The sequence below is a fragment of the Periplaneta americana genome, chromosome 15 (genome assembly GCF_040183065.1).
Source record: "Periplaneta americana isolate PAMFEO1 chromosome 15, P.americana_PAMFEO1_priV1, whole genome shotgun sequence".
NCBI lineage: Eukaryota > Metazoa > Arthropoda > Insecta > Blattodea > Blattidae > Periplaneta > Periplaneta americana.
In genome coordinates this window covers 121,548,982-121,563,879 of record NC_091131.1, presented here as the reverse complement: position 1 = coordinate 121,563,879, position 14,898 = coordinate 121,548,982, and the positions used below count along the sequence as shown (strand labels likewise).

At 35.0% G+C, this 14,898-nt stretch overlaps 1 protein-coding gene across 3 annotated transcripts in view; it reads right to left on the bottom strand.

Annotated features, from left to right (window-relative positions):
* Pfk (ATP-dependent 6-phosphofructokinase) overlaps window positions 1–14,898 on the bottom strand; it is a 120,967-nt gene that overhangs the window by 89,077 nt on the left and 16,992 nt on the right. Inside the window, exon 6 of one of the 3 annotated variants that reach the window (XM_069848089.1) lies at window positions 4,827–4,935. The exons of 1 other annotated variant lie outside the window; for it this stretch is intronic. In XM_069848089.1, the coding sequence (XP_069704190.1) occupies window positions 4,827–4,935 (109 nt within the window). Of the gene's footprint in view, window positions 1–4,826; window positions 4,936–9,016; window positions 9,126–14,898 lie in introns of all 3 variants that reach the window. One more of the 3 variants, XM_069848087.1, reaches the window with a different exon arrangement.

Genomic DNA, 14,898 nt, shown 5'->3' with positions numbered 1-14,898 from the left:
AATTATACACCGTATTTACCTCCTGATCTAGAACAAAGATAATGAATGGAAAAAATACAGAATGAGTGAAGATAGCAAAATACAAAAAACAATACGTATATTTTTTACATTATCAGAGGTGCCAACCATTCAAGTGGATTATCCCATAGTGCACATGTATGTGTCCTTCTGGCAATTAATATAATTACACGTTACCTATGACTTCTGTGGGAGAAAAAAATGCTTTGTGGCATGTTCTGCATCTGTTAATGTTATGTTTTATTTAACGATGCTCGCAACTGCCGAGGTTATATCAGCATCGCCAATGTGCCGGAATATTGTCCCACAGGAGTTCTTTTACATGCCAGTAAATCTACTGACATGGTCCTGTCGCATTTAAGTACACTTAAATGCCATCGACCTGGCCCAAGATCGAACCCGCAATCTCGAGCATAGAAGGCCAGCGCTATACCAACTCTGCAAACCAGGCTCACTGTTCTGCATCTAGCAACTACTTTTTTTCAATTTTCTTTTTGATCTTCTGGATCAGAAGTGATTCCAGTACTTCTGTGTTTAATGTAGCCTGAATTATGTTTGATCTTTTTCTCACAATGTTTGCATTATTTTACTCAACTTGTGCTTGTATGACTATATCAATTGCATCAACAGTTGTAGTAATAGTGATGGTGGTAGTTGTGCAATGATAGTAGCAATGATGGTGGTAGTGGTAGTAGTACTAGTAGTGGTATTGGTAGTAGTAGGTAGTGATGGTAGTACTAGTACTTGTGGTGATAGTAATAGTTGCATTGATGGTAGTGGTGGTGGTGGTGGTGGTAATAGTAGTAGTAGTAGTAGTAGTAGTAGTAGTAGTAATAGTAGTAGTAGTAGTAGTAGTAGAGACAATGGAAGCAATAAGCAGCAGCAGTCATTATAGTAGTAATACTAGTTACTAGTAGTAGTGGTTTTCACTTGGTTAGTGACGCTGTATCAATTACGAGGTTATTTACCGTCGATGGAATTGGTGACAGCAAGATGATATTTGGCGAGATGAGGTCGAGGCTTCGCCATAGATTACCTGACATTTGCCTGACGATTGGGGAAAACCTCGGAAAAACCCAACCACGTAATCAGCCCAAGCAGGAATCGAACCCGCGCCCAAGCGCAACTCCTGATCGGCAGGCAAGCACCTCAGCTGACTGAGCTACTAGTGGTAGTAATAGTTGCAGTGGTGGTAGTAGTAGTTGCAGTGGTGATAGTGGTGGCAGTAGTAATACTAGTAGTAGTGGTGGTAGTAGTAGAAGTTGCAGTGGTGGTGGTAGTAGTAGTAATAGTGACAATGGTAGTAATAGTAATAGCGTGGGGATCACCGTTCTGGAGTAATGGTTAGCACGTCTGACCATGTAACAAGGGGCCCAGGTTCAAATTCTGGTTGAGACAAGTTCCCTGGTTGAGGATGCTTCCTAGGTTTTCCCTCAACCCATTAATAGTAAATGCTAGGTAACTTTCTCTAGCATTATCACCTTCATTTAATTTAGATGCTAGATAACCATCGCAATTGATAAAGTACCATAAAATAAATCAATTAAAAAATTAGCAGTGGTAGTAATAGTGACAGTGGTAGCGATAGTGGTAATAAGAGTGGTAGTGGCAGTAGTAGTAGCAGCAGTGTAAGTGTAGAACATTTTGTCAGATGATCTCGGTCCATAATTGAATTTTCCTCTTGATCCAAAACACAAATTGGAGTCTAGTAAATTATATTCTGGTCCTCCAGTTGGTGGTTGTATCGTAGGGCTGACATCCCTACATCTGTAAAAACTAACTTGTTGAGAAGCCTTTACCTAAGCCTTGGACTCGGATTGATCATCGAAAATGACTTAGACAATGTAAGAACAAATGGATAGATGCTGTGACGAGTGCCTCTAAAGAACTGTTTGGTACTACAGCATGGAGGAAGATGGCTTTGGATAGAGAAGGATGGAGGAAGAGAATAAATGAGGCTAAGGCCCGATTTTGGGCAGTGATGCCATTGAAGAAGAAGAAAAGAAGAAGAAGAAGAAGAAGAAGACGAAGAAATAGATATTCTTTACAGATGAGCAGCAAACAATCATGTCCAGTAATTACGCAGAACCTGGCCACTGCTTCTCGTCTAGGTGACTACCATCTGAGTGTTAATTATGGATGACCATGATTTATGTATACTGTGAGCAGACCATTTATCTTTAATGTTAGTTTTTATTGTTCTATTTATTATAACTAGATAGCAGAAAAAAAAGTCAAATAAAAGTCATGTTTACAGTTTACAAGAATTTTATGCATAGACCATAGACTATGGCACATGAGGTGTGCATGCATCCCAAGTAGCTACAACACGGTACTGTCTGCAGAGAGCACTACACGAACACCGAAAACAACTGCCACTCTGCGTTCTCAGTCAGTCATCTTCCATCTCAAATATGAAATATGACTTTCGCCAGGATTCATGTCGAATAATGATAAATTATAATATTCCATTCAAAACGGTGAACAATCCTCACATTAAAACGTTTGTAGTAAAGTACACAAAATATGCCATTACAATAGTTACATCAATGTACAGCCAATATTCAGTGATTATTCCATGTGTCAATTTACATTCTCCCCGACCTATACCCGCATGCACTTCTAGTGTACCTACTGTGCTTACATAAACAACAACCCTCTAATGAGACAAACTAGTCGCATTGCAGTTACCTTCACATCTGAATGACTTTTTTTCCGCTGTCTAATTATAACATTTGCTAAACGAAAAGTTTTTTTTGTAGTCTTTGGAGAATTTGAAGGATTCGTAACAAGCTGTTTTTTACGGTGATGGATTGTTAGCCCTTCGCCCAACCCCCAAGCTGGAGGACCACCCCTTATCAGCTGTCCACGACTGCTTATTCAATATGTAGATGAAATTATTGGGGACCATCAGTGTGGTTTTAGGCGTAATAGATCGACTATTGATCAGATTTTTTGTATTCAACAGATATTGGAGAAAAAATGGGAGTATAAGGGTACAGTACATCAGTTATTCATAGATTTCAAAAAGGCGTATGACTCGGTTAAGAGAGAAGTTTTATATGATATTCTTATTGAATTTGGTATTCCCAAGAAACTAGTTCGATTAATTAAAATGTGTCTTAGTGAAACTTACAGCAGAGTCCGTATAGGCCAGTTTCTATCTGATGCTTTTCCAATTCACTGCGGGCTAAAGCAGGGAGATGCATTGTCACCTCTACTTTTTAACTTTGCTCTAGAATATGCCATTAGGAAAGTTCAGGATAACACAGAGGGTTTGGAATTGAACGGGTTACATCAGCTGCTTGTCTATGCGGATGACGTGAATATGTTAGGAGAAAATCCACAAACGATTAGGGAAAACACGGAAATTCTACTTGAAGCAAGTAAAGCGATAGGGTTGGAAGTAAATTCCGAAAAGACTAAGTATATGATTATGTCTCGTGACCAGAATATTGTACGAAATGGAACTATAAAAATTGGAGATTTATCCTTCGAAGAGGTGGAAAAATTCAAATATCTTGGAGCAACAGTAACAAATATAAATGACACTCAGGAGGAAATTAAACGCAGAATAAATATGGGAAATGCCTGTTATTATTCGGTTGAGAAGCTTTTGTCATCTAGTCTGCTGTCAAAAAATCTGAACGTCAGAATTTATAAAACAGTTATATTACTGGTTGTTCTGTATGGCTTTGAAACTTGGACTCTCACTTTGAGAGAGGAACAGAGATTGAGGATGTTTGAGAATAAGGTTCTTAGGAAAATATTTGGGGCTAAGAGGGATGAAGTTACAGGAGAATGGAGAAAGTTACACAACGTAGACCTGCATGCATTGTATCCTTCACCTGACATAATTAGGAACATTAAATCCAGACGTTTGAGATGGGCAGGGCATGTAGCATGTATGGGCGAATCCAGAAATGCATATAGAGTGTTAGTTGGGAGGCCAGAGGGAAAAAGACCTTTGGGGAGGCCGAGACGTAGATGGGAAGATAATATTAAAATGGATTTGAGGGAGGTGGGATATGATGGTAGAGACTGGATTAATCTTGCTCAGGATAGGGATCAATGGCGGGCTTATGTGAGGGCGGCAATGAACCTCCGGGTTCCTTAAAAGCCAATAAGTAAGTAAGTAAGTCTTTGGAGAATACTGAAGCTTTTCTTGCTAAAAAAAATCTGCTAATTCATTGCCAAACACACAATTTGTTTTAAGTAATAATTTCTTCTTTGGCTCTAATGACATATTAGTGGGGGTAAATTTGTAATAGTTGGCATCTCTCCATTATATACTTCAGAAAACACATTTCCACATTAAATTACAAAATGCAATATAATGAATAGGTTGAAAATACTTTTTGGTAAACAAATAACAGTTAATACAAAATTACTGGTACCAGTATGAGAGAAAGCATCAAAAACGACACAACATCCTGAGATCATAACAAGATAATGATAAAATTAAATTTCATTAGCTTCCAAAAGGATATTGAGGGCAGAGACGAAGAGGGCATGGCTTAATCCCAAAAATTCAAGAAGAAGAAAAAGGATGAGTGGTGAAGGTGATGATGGCGATACTCAATTTAAAAAGAAATTACCGGTTTTTTGAGAACTACAAAGCAAATTTTCAATATCAATTAGTAATAATTACATTACTAGATCACTATGTATCAACAGTATCAAATCATTTAAAGTAGTGTACTTCCACAATTAGTTATAAACAAATAAATCTCTCCAATAATCAGAAAGTTTTCTATACAATCTTATTCTGACCACAAATATCTGTGGCTATGAAATTTAATGCTTGCCTGTGACAGTTTTGAACAAATCTCCTTATCCCAACCAACATGTGCAGGATCTTCAGGTATAAATATAAAGTCTGCCTCTGAAGATATTCCTGCCATAATTGCCAGGTACCTGTTGGGTTAGGTGAAGAATTAAGAAGAGAGACACAATGCAATCAAAGGGCAAACTGAAAGCCAAAAAATAAACATAATTGGCAAAAACAAACATTCAACATGCAACAAAGTGAAAAAGAACAAAATCTGTACATTTTACATGCATATGTAACCATCGAATTGACAGGACAATAAACAGGAATAAAACAAATGAAACAACGCGGTAAATTATTTTTCACAGAGTATGGCGGTAAATCCATAAATCTCATATGTATGTAAAAATTTAATTAATCTGTAATTCGTACTGAAAGCTTTCGAAATTTTTGTACTTTTTTACTCTATTTTTAATTTCATTTTCATCATTATATGACAATATTTATTCTTGTGTGTCAAAACATACAAGGTTACAATGCCACCTTGATAACAGAATTACAATTTTTATAAAATATAATATATTTAGTTTTTTAATAAACCATATGCAGATCCTAACAAAAAAACTATGACTTCATTTTAAAAGAACTTTCTGTATTACTTTATTTTCGAAATTTATAGAGAGATGTCTCAAGTTTTCAAGGGAATCCGATATTTGCTTTTTTACGTATTTTTATACATAAAGAAACAAACATCACTCTCACTTAGCTGAAAATTTATGTCTAACAAGCTGTCCAAAATGACGTAACTGACATTATCATTGTTTTAATTAACCTGCATAATATACTGTGAATCATGGATCCTTTAGGGGAAGTCATATAATTATAACTCTTCAATTTAATATTCATTACCGTGATAAGCAGCAAATTACATTTTAATTTTCAAGATTATATGTATAAATGTGAGAGGCAATGCTATTAACATTTAGGGACATTCAGAGAAATTTTTAGCAAACACAAAATGGAATTATTCTCTTGGTTCATTAATGACTGGTTATCAGTCTACTTTCAATGACACAATCAAACACTAACTTATTTAGCATCGATAGAATTAGTAATAGTATGACAGTATTTGCAAGATTAAGCCAATGATTCGCCATGAGGTTACCTAACAATCACTCAGAAAAAATCTAACCAGGTAATCAGCCCAGATGGGAATCGAACCCATGCCCATGCACAGTAACTGGTTTTCTAATTGTGTATATTCTAATGCAATAAATTAATCGAATGTATGAACTGTAATTTATTCCATACAGACCATTAAACTCAGTATCATGTTCTACTTGTAGCATTCGTGGGGTTTTAAATTAACACATCAAAATATTTTAGAGCAAAGTCATTTTATACACCATGCAAAGCAACAAGCATACAAATATTGTTATAGTTACATATGTATTTATACAGTGGCACAATAACTTAATTTGCTTCGGGGTGAGAGGAGGGAAGTTAAAAATTGTATTGTGTGCTATTTTCATGACAACTAGTCTTACCATAATTGTGATGGGGGGGGGGGGGGATTAACTATACTATGCCACACTAACAACTAGCTTAAAACTATAAATTAAGTCAAGTAAGGAAGGCAGTACGGAATGATACAATATTATCTTCATTACAAAGCTTATTTACTTTTTATTACTTCTATTTGTTATTTTTAAGAACTGAAAAATTTTCAATTCTTAAAAAATATATTAATGTATAACATGCATAGGCCCATGTTCTTAAACACTTCTGATAATAGCTTCAGTAATTGTGACTGTAATCATGTAATCGGTAATTGATTACAAAATGCCCAACTCTGATAAGAAGTGAAGAGTATGTACTACAAATTCATTATATCTTCTTACCATTGTCTTTTTCTTTTGAAAAAAATTTTTACCTTGGAATTAGTGATGGACCTCTTCATAGCAATAGTTTTATATAAACACGAAACAGCAGATTACCTGACTTCGACAATGAGAAACTGCTTCTGAATTCACTGTTATGGTGTTTAGAACCACAGGCAAAATGAGCATTCGTTTCGTGTGATTATTGAAATGGTTCGAATTTCGTTATTTATACTAAAGTGACTTCGAAGTTCTTTCATCTTATTAAAATAAATTATAAATTTGAAATTTTGGTCACAAAGAAAAAAAGAAAAGAAGGGTATACTATACTATATACTTTTCTAATATTTTAGGACAAAAACTGTACCATTTACCATTTTTAGTGGAGTAATTCTTACCTCCCCTCTGTTGTTGTGCCAATGTATTTATAACATTTTAGGCTTATGTTTCATGTAATTAAAATAACTGTATTGATTAATGGTTTGTTATTGTATTTTAATTTTAAAATATTAAGAAAAACATTGTTCATATCTAACATAGAACAGTACCATCATGAAAATACAAAAGAACAAGCATTTTTATCTATTAATATTCAAAATAAGTTTAAATCATACATAATACGACATGCAGAAAGAGAAAGTTAAGTGGAAGAAATAAAAATGAATACAGTTTTAACAAGTTCACTCCTACAATGTACGAACCCAAAAACAAAATTCAGGTGGCCTAAATTTTGTTTCTGGGTATGTACAAAGACATTGTTATGTGTAATGTGTAACAATGTATGAATAGAATAGGTTTCGTTAAATAGGTGTTTATTATATGAAACAAATATATGTTAACATACTCTAAGATGAACTAAAACTAATCAGTAGCAATAAATATTTGTCATATGCATTTTATACCAGTTCTTTAAAAAGAATCTGAAACTTTCAAATAAGTATAGTGTGTCCCACAAGGAAAGGTCAATATTCTGGGAAATAATGGTAACAGTCATTTTGAACAAAACAGTTCGTATGAATAATATGTGGTTTATACTGAAAGGTGTCAAGGTAGAACTGTTTTAATGTAAAGCTTTATATGTACAGTATCTTGAATTTGACGTCACTGATGTAGGTACATTCTAGGTGGCCATGAGCTGCCATGAAAACTTGTTTATGTACAGGCTCAGAAACAAATTTTGGACCACCTGAATTTTTCAAGTTCCAGTTATAACATACTGCACATGTTCAGCAAGCAGTGAAAATTCTGACTGTGACAAACTAACAACATTTTGTCCACAGCAATTCCTTTTGTTTGCTTCTCCAAACATTGTTTTTTCCAGTCCACAATAACCAGAAACTAATTTCTCTTAGTCCAAGTCATTTAAATAATTCACCTTGCGTAACTATGTCACAAGCCTACGGTAAATATCTGCTAGCATGAACACTTTTTGTCGAACATTGTCAGGTTCTCAAAATGGTTCTACTTAGGTCAGACATCAATGAAATGTTTTCTACAGGCCTTTATCATCGTCTGTGTAAATGTGGCCTTAATAACAGCAGCTCTTGTTAACACCACAGCCATTCAGAGTAGCATTGTATCATCCATAAAAATCCCATCCTTTACATTCTCAAAACTTGTTTTTTCTTTAGTTTACTATATAAAATGCAAACAGGCTGGCATTAAGAGGGTTAAGGACTCTAAATATATGTGAAAATCACGATACATTTTTGAAAATGGAAACAAGTATTTTTTTTTAAATTGCATTTTTAAAATTAGTGTTATTTGGGTATAAAATGGTAAATTGCCATAAAAATTCGTGAAGTCGCAAATGCGAATTTTACATATTTCTACCTATCTGTAGTATTGCACAGTGACAGACTTATTTTTGCTGCATTAAATATCAAATGACATCATAAAATAATATGTTGTTACTGATGCTTTCAGAATATAGTCTAATATTTTGAATAATAAAAGAAATTACATATATAGGCCTATCCCTCAGACAATGCAGGACACTAAATATACATAATACATATAAGTAACTTATATATGTATATACACAATATATACACACACACACACATAATAAGAACTATCATGATAACATAACCTAAGCATCAACTTTCCATTTAACGTTGTGCTTCAATATCTACAGCGCCCAACCCACTGAACCAGGCATAAAATTCAGCCATGACCACAGGCATACCAGTGCAAATCCATGCTAAGGGAAGAGCAGGTAAGGAAAAAGAGGGAGTATGCAGCGCAACCAATGCACTCTCAAAGAGTCTGCTATTGGTTGCATTTTTCTGTTACTGCCACAATTATTATATGTAAGTAGGACGGGTAAATTTAACATATATCTTGCCTGCTCCAACTTGTCACATAGTTTTGCTGGCCAATCTCGAGGGGGCGGCATTTCAGGAATGAAAACATAATCTGCCTCACTAGTCAAAGCAGTGACAATAGCCAAATACCTAAATAGGAAAATCTTACATTACTACAAAAATTTTAATTTGTTTATAACAGGGCAGAATAAACTTGGTAAGGATGATTTCGTTATTTCTTTAGTGAACCTCAAGTAAATGAGTTACTTCTAACTCATTTTAATGAAAACAGTTCATTATGACATTCTGTGAATATATTAAATCCTGAAAAGAAACTGAAAATTAGTTAATGTAATTATATTAAAATTCAAACAAGAATTGAACAGTTTCTTTAGAAACACAATAATAATAATAATAATAATAATAATAATAATAATAATAATAATAATAATAATAATGCGCCTTTCCAGACAATCAGCATTAGTATCAATACGAATACCAATTATACATGTTTGCCACCTTTACTCCCAAGTGAATACCCTTGGTCCTCATTTTTCTGTTAAGAGGTCAAGTAAACCCCAGGTGGTGATGGTGCAGTTGGGAAAATTAAATCAATGAAGAAAATCTATGACTCCATTGGGAATTGAACTAACAACTTCCAGCTTGAAGCACAATATCTTAACTGCGACATTTATTCGTGTTAATGATGATGATGATGATGATGATGATTATTATTATTATTTTTTGTATATTTATTGGTTATTTAATGACGCTATATCAACTATGAGGTTATTTAGCGTCGATGGAAATTGTGATAGCGTAATGATATTTGGCGAGATGAGGCCGAGAATTCGCCATAGATTACCTACATTTGTCTTATGGTTGGGGGAAACCTCGGAAAAAATCAAACCAGGTAATCAGCCCAAGTGGAAATCAAACCCGCGCCAGAACGCAACTCCAGATAGGCAGACAAGCGCAGTGATGATGATGATGATGATGATGATGATGATGATGATAATTTAACGTCATTCATTAAGGAAAATACAAAACAAAATTATTGGGTTAAATATTGAGCGTCTGTTCACTATATGGAACACCAGGCCAGCAAGCTAGAAGAAGTTGGTTGCACAGAATGCTCAGTAGCAGCAGAGCAACCAAAAATACAGTACTGGAATCAGCCTAATCTGAAGACAGAATAGAATGTGGGGTTATATGTCCGTTGTAGAATCCACTCAAAAACGTGGCCTTATGTTCAAGATTTCCCAATCATAGTCCTTGTGTCGCAATGAACTTTGATATAATGATGAACACGAAATTATAGATTGTTGTGCTAATTGCCTACTGAATTTATCAAGACAATTTTATAATCAATAAGCAATGTCATTTATGGTTCCTTAACTCAGCAAAGAAAGTTCGCTATAATACAATACAGTTTGGGTAGTCGCATACTTGGAATTTTTCCGAATGTAGCAAGGCATTTGATTTTTTCCCCATTGTAACTTTCGAAAATGATGAAATATCAAGCTGAAGTGAGAACACTTATTTTCTTAGGAATTAAGACTTTCTTCTGATGTATCACAATGTAGTTTCTTTGACTGTCTTAGTACTTCCCAGCTCTATTATATTCAACTGAATTTTGTACTGCAAAGTACATATTTCTATTTTATTTCAGAAAGAGGTAATTTACCTGGCGAAATACCTGTATTCAAGGAAAAGTTCAGGAACATTTAAAAGTAGGATTAGAAATAGATTGACTTTACAGAAGCGTAACAGTAATTGTTCCATCATAACTGAACTTCTGGTCTAATATTTTCTGTACACAATATCTTCTATTGTTTGATGAAAATTCTCCTAGCAGTCAATAGCCAACACTTATAAAGTCAGCTAGAGACTGAGACAAACTTGCAACCCCTTCCATTTTTATGTGACTGTCATTTGAATTCAATACTTATTGTTAGCAAAATGCTCATAAGCGACCAGTGCCAGGTTAAGTGAGAACTCTATGTTGTTTTCTGGGCTTTTTATCTGCAGCACCTCCTGTTTGAGACACTAGGAAATTATTCTTTAAGTCATCTTCAAATTTGTAGGACCAAATATGTTACAATGTACACTGCCATTCATAAGAATTCTTCAGGAAGATGGAAACATAAAAATTGTATTGTGTTACGAGAATTTGGTAAAGAAACAAAAGATAAACGGATACACAGAAGACATTGTAAGTCCTATTGTTCATCCGTGATTATAACAACATTTAGCTTGTTTGTCTGGGCATTGTATGATCTAATTATTATTGATAATTATTTTTATATAACATAATGTCTAAATTACTGGATCAAGCATTTTCAAGATAATGGGAAAGAATGCCTTAAAACACGACCAAAGACAGGACAGCCGGAAAAATCTACACCAGAAAAAAAAGCAGTAAACTTGAATGTAAATAGACAGCATCCTTTTAAACCTGCAGCTAGAATCCAAAGAGAATTAGATCTTCATTGCAGCACTGCTACCGTAAGATGTTTACATAATAGTAAGTACAGCTTGATTCAGGGATTTTGGCCCCTGCAAAAAGTAAGTAGATAGACTAAGAGAGAGTTACTCATCACTATTGGCAGGCTGGGTCACACAGGTCAGGTGGTGCAGTCATAACACCTAACACTTCCTTCTTATCATGTCGCTGTACACTCAGTCTTAAAACACAATATTCTTCCACACACCGTGTTACCAACCACTACATCTTCGACTAAACAATGTAGTCATGACATATTTTCTTGATATGAGTGTCCCTCAGCTTCGAGCTTAGATATTATTTTCATTCTTCCTCTTTCCTCTTCCCCTCCTATGCACATCTGTGATTAAATTTCTTTCTTATGACGCAAAACACAGCTCGCTCACTAGCCAAACAACCAAGGACAGCGGCCATTAACACTGAATCGAGCTGTACATAGAAAGGTGGCTGTGAAGGAGAATAATTTTCCACTGACATCCATTCCAAACACCACCAAATATGACTCAGAACATATAATCGCTAATGAAAACCTAGAAAGTATATAAAAACTAAGAAATAAGGAAATTGTCATTTCAAGGGGTCTACTTGGCAACCAAAAAGTTGACAAATTAGCTAAAAAAAAAAAGGTACCCAAATTAAAGTAAAACCTGCCTTTAACATAGAAATCGAAAAAAATTTAATTTATTTTTTTAGTGTGTTATTTTACGATGCTTTATCAACTGTTGTGATTATCTAGCATCTGAATGATATGAAGGTGATAGTGCTGGCAAAATGAGTTCAGGGTCCAGAGCCGAAAGTTACCCAGCATTTGCTCTTAAAGGGGTGAGGGAAAATCCTGGAGAAAGCCTCAACCAGGTAACTTGTTCAACCAAGATTTGAACCTGGGCCAGCTCGTTTCATGGCCAGGCATGCTAACTATTACTCCACAGCAGTGGACAAATTATAATTAATAAAGGACTACTACAAAAGACTCAAAATAAACAATTATGCTGAATAACTGAAAGGCAAACTGTATGAAAAAGTTAATGAAGGAAGACATATTTTAAGAAAACCTCGAAGACAAGCAATAGCACATTTTCGACTGTTCACAGGACATAATTGACTCATTCAGCATCTCAACAAACTGAACTTCACAAACTGCCCAACATGTAACAAAAATGAAATTTTGAATAAACAGCATCTTCTCCTTTGTGATAAACTAAACTCTGATAATAGGAAGAACAATAACATTGAACTATTTTACTGGGAAGCTAGAGAAAGAATGAGGCAAATCACCTAATTGCCATCGACAACACATGTCAACGCTAAACAGAGTGTAGCTTTTTTTTTTTGGGAGTTGGGGAATTGGTCCAGGTATGTCCAAGAATGGATTCTGAGGAACATATGCAGATATTAGAAGAATGTATGCTTCCTGTATAGTGTGTGCACACTCTACTCTGAAGACAAATTACCTGTGATTTATTTTGTGCGGGACAATATTAAGGTTCGTACTTATAAGACAGCTAAGTTGCGTTTGAATAACATCTTGAAATTTCAGTTCTTGACTGGCTAGTCAAAGTGCAGATTTCAATGTGATAGAACAAATATTGGCAGTTATGGTACGTGACTGAGAACCATGAAGAGAGGGGGGACAAAAGAGGCTCTGATTGATTATGTAAATGAAGTTTGAGAAAGAGTCAGGTTGAGGCCAAACTTTTGCCTATCATTAGTTGAACAGATAATTAAATGCTGTGATCGATCAACATGGCTGGTGGACTCATTACTTAACATTTGACACAAATATATTCCAGTAAGGGTGTGATATTTAATTTAGTCTGTTCTAACATCTGCTTTCCAAATTAAGTTGAGTTGAGTGTTAATTGTATTAAACAATCGAAAGTCAAATTTTATTTATTTTATTGTCGTATTATTTATACAGTAATAATCTAGGCAGTGTTTTAGTTCATGTTTCAAGTTTTATTGTACACGAATCCTTCAAACCACGTTAACAATCATTACGAATGTATTTTTAAATTTATGTTATAGAATAGAAGTTTATTATAATATGATTTATACACTATATTTTCTCGAATACCCCACGCACATTTTTTATGAAATACTGTATACAAGTAAAAAATATGGGTGCACAGCTTATTCGAAATGAAGTTGGCAACATTGCACGATTTTTCTTCAGTGCAATTCCTAAAGTGGTAGTACATGTCATTATTTTCCTGCAAGGGTATTTCAATTGTTAACAATGTTAAATGGCGTTTGGATTAGAAGTACATGTGTCAGAATCAAGTTCAAGTGTGATAAGTGTATAGTTTGTGCATCTTAAGGTATGGTCACACGTCGCTACTTTTGCAGCGCTGCAGTACAAAAAACTGCGCAACTCTTGTACTGCGACGTGTGAACAATGGTGCAACCCAAAAAGTAGTGGCTGCCAAACCTGCTGCCCGCTACTTTATCATGCTGCGCGCAGCTTAAAAGTAGTGACGTGTGAACAGGGTTCTCATGGTTGCAGCTGCAGCATTTTTGATATCTGTTTTGTTGAAACTTTTGCTGCGGTTGCGACCAGTGTTGCCACCCAAATGTGCCAATGATACTTTTATTGTTTGGATATATTTTAATGTTAGATGTTATGAAAATAAATTATTTGTAACAGTTATTAAATGCACAAAACAGTCTGAGCATATTTTCTGACGATATAATTCATTTTTTTAATTTTCCGTAGCGTAGTTTCAAACAGGAGGGTTGCCAACAATGATTATGTGAATATGCTGTTGGTTATCATTTAAGTATATAGGCGTTTTTAAAAGCTTTAAAGTAAAAATAATGCCAATTTCTGAATGCTAGTTAGGACAGAAAAGCAAATAATAGATAAGTAAGTTTTCGCATGAATTTCTTAATAATGCGAACATAACCACAAAATGTATATTGAGAAGTCAACACGGAGATGGAAACCTGCAGCATGACTGCGGCTGCAAAAGTAGCACCTTGTGTGTGAACAGACTCGCAACCTCCAGTTGCAACTTTTGCTGCACTCGGGTTGCACAGCACGAAAAGTAGCGTGCAGCGCGCCATATTACAATGTAGGGAGGGAAAAAAAAACACTGTACTACACTGGAAAAAAAAAAAAGATCACTCAGATAGCTGCTCAAACTGCATACTGTATGTGCTGAGTGGCAGCAGTTGTGATGATGTTCACAGACAGCACAAACACTGCCTGGCATTTCACATGTGTATCATTATTAATTAACCAATTAACAATATTCCCAGAAAAATTCGTGGGGACGTGAATCTCATGGCATATGCAAAATATATCACATACATTTTCATATCGTTTCTACTTCAGATATCAGAAAGTAATATACTATGGCTGTCTACACTGGAGAGAGAGGTTCAAATTCCAACATGACCTAAGTGTAATTCTTAGTG